Source organism: Halichoeres trimaculatus, unplaced genomic scaffold (genome assembly GCF_033239565.1).
Source record: "Halichoeres trimaculatus isolate MK-OKI-2021-1 unplaced genomic scaffold, fHalTri1.1 fHalTri1_scaffold_23, whole genome shotgun sequence".
Taxonomy (NCBI): Eukaryota; Metazoa; Chordata; class Actinopteri; order Labriformes; family Labridae; genus Halichoeres; species Halichoeres trimaculatus.
Genome location: NW_027437201.1, coordinates 6,964,611 through 6,972,431, shown reverse-complemented (window position 1 = coordinate 6,972,431; position 7,821 = coordinate 6,964,611). Strand labels below are relative to the sequence as shown.

At 39.5% G+C, this 7,821-nt stretch overlaps 1 protein-coding gene across 1 annotated transcript; it reads right to left on the bottom strand.

The window, feature by feature from the left end:
• Positions 1–521: 521 nt before the first annotated feature.
• On the bottom strand, positions 522–7,695 carry LOC141785454 (factor VII-activating protease-like). Its single transcript, XM_074663782.1, has 13 exons — positions 7,630–7,695; positions 7,492–7,504; positions 7,170–7,256; positions 6,971–7,085; positions 6,765–6,880; positions 6,370–6,486; positions 5,890–6,061; positions 5,632–5,720; positions 3,362–3,614; positions 3,128–3,270; positions 2,793–2,930; positions 2,533–2,675; positions 522–906 (listed from the first exon to the last, which is right to left on the bottom strand). The coding sequence occupies exons 1-13, from the start codon at positions 7,693–7,695 to the stop codon at positions 751–753; spliced, it is 1,608 nt and encodes a 535-aa protein (XP_074519883.1). The 3' UTR covers positions 522–750.
• Between the last annotated feature and the right edge of the window lie 126 nt (positions 7,696–7,821).

Sequence of the window (7,821 nt, the reverse complement as noted above, 5' to 3'; positions counted from 1 at the left end):
GGAGTCAAATGTGGTGGAACATGATGTAAAACATGAAGAGCAGCTGGAAAATGTCATTGATGGAAGAGGATAAAGTAAGTTGAACTGTCAGGAAGGATGTGTTATGTGTGCTTCAGAAAATGTGAAGATATGTGGTTTGTAGAAAGGAAAACAGAAAGAGGCTGAATGTTTAAGGTTGAATAAAGGGTTTTGTTGCTTTATTGAATTCTCCTACCGAGTAGAACCATTGAAAGCATCAATAGCAAAACTGAATTAAGGTTGTTCCAGATTGAAAGAAAAAAAAGGTTTGAACAATGAAATGGAAAGTTTGTTTTACCTTCATACATCAGTACTGGTTGCACAATACTCTTGTAAATCAGGCCATGAGTGTGTTAGGAAGATAAAAGACTGGATCAGAGGATACCACATGCTCCGTAGTCATCAGGTGATTTTATATTTTATTTTATTTTATTGTTTTAGACAAGGCACAGACACATCTTGCAGCAGCAATGCAAAACACGCAGTCCTCTTGAGAAGTCTGCTAACATAGTGCACTTTGAGCAAGGCTCAATGGAAAATACGTAATGAAATGATGTGTGCCCTCCGTTTTGTCTGGCAGGTTCAGCTTTGTGAGTTTGTATCAAGTCCCATTTTAACTCAAAGCTGGGCTGGGAGTAAATGCTTTAGGTTTTATTGCTGATTAAATAAACAGTTTTTCAAGGCAAACTAAGATCCAGAGTGTCTTTATTTCTGTGGATGTTACTTTCATGTTCAGGCCATCTTGCTCTTTATCCAGTCACGGAATTGAAGGATGTTGGCGTAGACACCGGGCTTGTTTCTCTGAGCGCAGCCAAAGCCCCAGCTCACCACACCGCTGATGTAGTGTGTGCCATCATGTTCACACACAAGGGGTCCACCTGAGTCGCCCTGTGGAGTCAGAAAGAGCAGGCTGAGGAACTTGTGTTTACAGGATGGATCTTGTGCATGTGGGGAACTGTTAGGGTCAGTGGTGTGCTCAAGAAAGGGGCAGGGACAGGACAGTCTTCCCCCTTAAAGCCACATTGGTAAAAAAACACACTGCACACACTCTAAAGTGTCTGCTTAAGAGCCAAAACTCTCTACAATGCCCACTTGGGCACCAGAACATGCACTACAGTGGCCTCTTGGGACCCAAAACCATAGACTGTATAAATCATGGATGTAGTCTCCCTGACGTTACCTGTCTGTTTCTGAAACTGTAAATGAAGCAAATTGGTTATAGCGGCCATATTGGAAGTGGCAAGGGCTTCACGTACAGCTATAGGGCAGCTGTCAGTCACGTGACCCTGAGCTGTGTCTCTAAATGGGCAAGTTCGAAATTTTAATATCCTGAAAGGCCGAGTTAGAATAATTCACTTCCCGCACAGTGTGTGACGATAGTAAAATTAACGACTCACACAAGAGACATTTTTTGAACCAGGCTGTAAACGTCTTTTTTTGGCTGGTGTGTATGTAACTTCTGGTATTTCTGGAGCCAGTCTCAAGTGGACACACAAGAAACAGCAGATTTTAGCTCTTCCTTGTGTCTCATATTCTTAGACGGGAGGTTACCGCTTGGCCTAAACACACACTACAGCGCCCTCTTGAGTCAAAACATGCACTGAAGTGCCCTCTTGGGAGCAAAACTGTGCGGTAAAATGCGCTCTTGGGAGCACAACACTAGAAAAAATGGAAACCTTATTAAGTGTTGTCTAATTTTCAGTAGAAAATGTGTTTTTAGGATAGAAACAAGCCAAATTCACCTGACCAGTCCAGAAAAATGTCTTGTTTCAAGTTGTTCAAAGACAAAAATGAGGTCTGAATTGCTTGAAACAAGTAAAAACAAAAATATGTACTAGAAAATTTGCTTGAAACTAGAATAATGTCTTAAAACCAGTCACTTTTTTTCTTGTTCCATTGGTAGATTTTTTTTTTTACTTGTTTCAAGCAATTAAGACCTCATTTTTGTCTTTAAACAACTTTAAACAAGACATTTTCCCAGACTGATCAGGTGAATTGATTTTTTTTTAGGTCAAAAAAAAAAAAATTCTGCTGAAAATAAGACAAAAACACTGGTTAAGATTTCTATTTTAATACACACTAAAGTACCTCGAGGGAGTAGAATATCTACATGTTGGTGACCTCATAAGTCAAAACATCCACTAAAGTATCCTCTTTGAAGCCAAATCCGTGCTCTTTAAAGAAGTCAATACACACACTTAAGTTTCCTTTTGGGCTAATTTGTGTGCTGAAGTCCACTCTTGGAATCTAAAGTGTACCTTGGGAGACAAATAGCCCACCATAGTGCCCTCTTGATTAGAAAACACACTAAACTGCCCTCATAGATTGCAAATACATCTGCTATTGTGACCTTTAAAACACACAGAATTAGAATCCCTCTTTGGTGGCAAGAATGTGCTGTATATGCCTTTTTTGGGGGGCCTCTGTCTTTCAAAGAGTTTGTTCACACCACTGTATCTTTTTTTTTTCACAAGCAAATGTTTGAAATTCCCACTCGTTAATAATATTTCACACCTTGCAGGAGTCGGTGCCGCCCTGCAGGACGCCTGCACACAGCATGCTGTCGTCCAGCCGACTTCCATAAATCTCAGGAGTTCTGCATTTCCGGTCAGAAATCATGAACACTCGAGCGTTCAACAGCTGGGGGCTGTAACTTCCTGGAAAATGAAAAACAAGACAAGAGATGAGTTAACAGACTGCATTAAAAGCACAATATCTGAATTACTTCTATTGAATTTATACAAAATACAATGAATTAAAAAAAAAATCCTTACTATTTTCTGTTGCCCCCCATCCTGAGACCACACACTCCTTTCCAGGAGGGAAGTTCTGTTCTGGTAGACATGCTGCCTTCACAAAGCGGGTTTCTTTGGCACAGTGAGAGCTGTCAGTCACTTGGAGTTTGAGCAGAGCTGCACAGAAATAAAATGTGTTATTTAACATTCATCATTTGATTAATGGAAAAATCAAACTACTATTCTCCAAACTCATCTCAAAACAAACAAACAAAAAAAAACTATTCTTGGCCGTGAATCTAAATATAATATTGACTTTTCTGTTAATAGTCCATCAAGAATACAAAAGACTGGATGTTTGTTGTGCTACAAACCAATGTCATTATAAAGAGCTTCAGAAGTCTCCCTGTAGTTCTCATGGGTAATGGTTTGTATCACTGGGATGGTCTGATCCATCTCCTCCTGTTTGTTTAGATTCACTCCTCCCAGCACCACTTGATAGTCATATGTATTTGAACTGAAACAACAATAAACAGATATGAAATACAGAGTTAGGCTGATGAATAAAGAAGGCTTTGAAAGACATGGAAATAAAATATATGGTATACATGCAGTGAGCAGCAGTGAGGACCCAGCAGGAAGACAGAAGGATCCCACCACAGATGTGGGAGAATGGAAACCCTGAGCCTTTGGTTCTGGCCTGCAGAGAGACCTGCCAGGGAAGAGCACCTGGAAGAGACTTGGTGCCTCCAAAGATCCTGCTGGTGCGATTAGCCCTAGTGGTTGGGTCTATTTTACCACACTGTGAAAACTGGGTAGTGCCTGGTCCTGGTTGGACTGGAGTCGGGGGTTGGACTGTAGCTGAGGGAGAGCAGAACAGTGTGGGTAAAGTACTGAACATACTAGAAGACCCAGACTCACAGGCCATCCTGGGATTAGGCCCACCAAGGAAAACGTAAATATTTTCACTGATGTCTTTTTTTATTTTCTTGTCATTTCTCGTCCAGATGAGCTTGGGCGAGGGTATTTAATGCTGATTCACACTGTCCCTGTCTGTGCTGGTTTTATGTGTAGCTGTCCATGGTGCTGATGATCTCTTATGGCCGGGATCTCCAATTCCTACCCTGGAGGACCGTGAGGCTGCAGGTTTTCCTTCCAACCAAAAACTCCACCAGCTGATTCCACTGATTACCTCACCTTCAAGCAGAGAGCAGGGACTAATCAATGAAATCAGCTGGTGGAGTTTTTAGTTGAGAGGAAAACCTGCAGCCTCTCGGCCCTCCAGGGTAGGAATTGGAGATCCCTGTCTTGTGGTGTCACAGCTTTTAGCCTTTAGCCCTTTATTTTCTGGGACCTAAAAGACATTGTCTAAAGCTGGGGTGCCAGAATTCTTTTCAGTGAAGGGCCAAAAACAAATCATGGTTGAGGGTCGCGGGCCAAAATTAAACATTCATGTTGCAGTGCATGATATTTAAATATATTCAATATGCCCATAGCACAACTGTGCAAAAAAAAGTAATTTTGAAAATGAAAACACTTTTCTTTACTGAATTTCACAGCATGAAACTACTGAACATCCATATAGCACAAATACTAGGCCCACTTCTTCAAAAACATTTAGCTCAATATAGCCTGAACAACATGGGACACAACATGCTCCTATGAAACCAAAATAGTGCATTTTCCATCCTTTAAGATAAGGAATAGTAAATAAAACTGGACATCTGCTTTAATTTTTTTTCCTATAAATGACTACTGTATTCAAATCAATTCACAAAGGTTATACTCTTTTCAAAAAGCGACTGTCTGCCTTTACATATTAAGCATACTGCTGTGTGATCAATTTCTGTAAAAAAGTACACATGTTCCCAACTTTTGTTAATCTTCCTCTTGTCAGATTGCCACTGTCTCATTACGCTCCATCCCAGTCGTGACCCTGCATCCTCTCACTCTCTGGTCATGGACTTCCAGATTTAAACTGATGGGACTAGCACCATCCTACTCCAAATGTAACAAAGTGTTGACTTGTGGCCAGGAGAGGAATTGCAACAATAAATCAATAATGAAGGAAAAATTCAGGCTGCTGACAGTGGGAAAATAACAATGATAATTTAGAAATATATATATACAGTAAAAATTCAAACATGGGCAGCAGGCCAAAAATAAAATCAATGGCAGGCCAACTTTGACCCACAGGCCAAAAATTGGAAATCCCTGGTCTAAAGTGTACATTACAAACAGCTTTCTGACAGTTGAATTTTCAAAGGTGTGTTTAGGGTCCTTCCCTTTCAGATCCAGTTACACCTGTTTCTAGTGACAGAGCAGCCAGTGTTATACGGTTTAATGAGAATACGTGTAAGAAAATTAAAATTAAATAAAAAAGGGACTGTAAGCATTAATTTGTTATCAAAAGTTTGGAAAATACATTTCATATAGCTCCCTCAAAAGGCATTTGTTATGTGTCTGACCTTTGATCGACACACCTTATTTTAAGAAGAGAGCAAATAACAACTACTTGAATACTAAGTCACAGTTATAGTTGTATAATAATGATAATAATAACAATAATGATAACAGTTGTATGATAATTATAACACTTTGGGGTTTATTGTACCCATTGATCCTGCCATTGAACTGAACTCCTTTATTGATTTTGTTATGACTTACAACTGTTCAGCTGCTTTATCATGAATGGTTGTGAATCAAATAGAAATTCATGAGTTATCAACTTGGTAAAAAAAAAAAAAAAACTCACTAAACCTTGAACTTTTTTATTTTTAATTTATTCATTTTTACATTAGTCCTTCTTTCTCTTTGTGTGTGTGTGTGTGTGTGTGTGTGTATGTATGTATGTGTTTGCGTTTGTGTGTGTGATTACCTGAGCATCTTTTGATTTTGCAGTAGTTCCACTCCAGCTGGCCATTATCTTTGTAATAACACCAGGGTTTGTCATCTCCATCTGGGTTCCTAAAAAAAGATGACGTGCTAAAAATAAAAACTCTCACATTCATCTCCTGTATGGGTAGTTATTTATTTGTTATTTATCTTTTTTTGCAGACTTCTAGTCAGAAAATAATTTTAAAAAGTATCTTTAAATGTCAGGAAAACTATTTTTCTTTAAACGCTTGGACTCTACCTGCAGTGGTTGTTGTATTCCAGTCCAGTAAAATCTGAGTACATGGTGAAAGGATCCTCCCCAGTAGCTAAAATAAAATAGGAGTTCCAGTCCAGACAGTCCTTTCCATTATCTGTCTCACTGACACTGCCTCGATATGACTCTCCATTCCCCTCATAGCAGTCAGCAGGAGCTGCAAGAAAAGTTTAACATCAACAGAAAAACCTCTCATTTTTAAAAATTATTATTGTTGAGTTGGAACTGAGTGCAACCCTGAACAAGGCTAATGACAAACAAATTCTGAGGACTGTGTCCTTTCAGAGGTCAAGGAACAAATCAATATTTGATGTTTGGTTTGTTTGTTGTCCTTTCTGTGAACTATGGAATCTTGTGGGTTTTTATATTTGTATGTATTTGTATAACTCAAGCTAAACCGTCATGACTGTGCTCCTGCCTGTCTGTGCGACAGATGAGCCTGTCTTTAGGAAAAAAAAAAAGTACCATTTTGGCAGAACTTCCCCGTGAATCCCTGAGGGCACATACAGCCAAACCGTTTGGCACCTTTCACACAGGAAGCTCCGTTCTGGCAGGGATTGGGTTCACAGGGGGACGATGGCACTGATGCAACAAGAAACAAAATAACAGTGAATCACTGCAGGTTGGTAGAAAAACATGTTATCACTGATACCTCTTATTAACAGGACTTAACAGGACTGCAGAACTAAGAATTAATGAGACAAAGTTGTGGGTTCCAAGAGGGGCTTAAAATATCACTCAACACAAATCAAACACAAAAATATACAAAATGCATAAATTATTTTCTGTATAAAAATAGCTCAGACTGACAAAAAGAAACTTTCTCAAACCTTGTAAAAGACAGTATTCAAACCACTCACATGAATTGCAGTCAGGACCAAAGTATGGGGGTGTACACTTGCACTCATGAAACCCAGGTTTCTTTAAGTTGACAACACAGTCACCATGGCCGCATCTGACATTCTCACAAATATTCCTCACTGAATAATAAAAACAAACACTATTGAAGTTACAGAAAACAGTCAGACTGGTTAAAACGATATAGTACAGATATAGTTGTGTGAACTCACTTTTCTGACACCTCTTGCCCACATAAGGCTGAGGACAAGAACAGGTGAACTGTGTTTCAGATATAGGCACGCATGTTGCCCCGTTGAAGCAGGGGTTGGGATCACACGCACCTAGAAATGGGGAGTTAAAGAATCAGGTGACTCATCTGAAGGTAAACACGTACAAACTGTGCAGAGCTTTTCAGGGACACTCACTTGTCTCATCTATGAGGTCAAACAACCAGTCATCTGGATCAAAGACAAAGTTGGGGGTTCCAGTGGGCTCATATCCATAATCTATGTCTGTGAGAGGCAGAGGGCTGTGGATCAGGGAGGTTTGCGACAAAAAGTACTTTGAAATTAAAGTTACCTCACATCTAAATGACACAACTCATCTTTTTTGGACTTTCTAATAAAATTCTAACAGATATTTTCAGATTTTATAGTACACAGAAAATAATTCAGAATGCAGTTATGTAACACTTCCTGAATAAGAAAGTGTATCACAACTTAGTCCGACTGGAGAAATGATTCTTACATATGACGTCCTCCTGAAAAGACAAAAACACAACAGTAGAGAAATGAACATGCTGACTATTCTAAACATTGATTGTTTCATGATAAAATCTGTCTTACTGATGATTTTTGGATAAAAAAAACAAACAGACAGACTTACAACAGCCTGGTTTTGGTGAACACTCAGCAGACTCAGACCGATGATCAGCGCCCCTGCAGCCAACATGGTTCTGTGTTCCTCTCAGCACAGCGTACAAAGTGCTGGAGATCCAGTGATTGAGTTAAATACCCAGAACCACCTGAATTCAACTCATCGGTCAGAGTCGATCTTTAGCCAGCAGCATTGATTTTT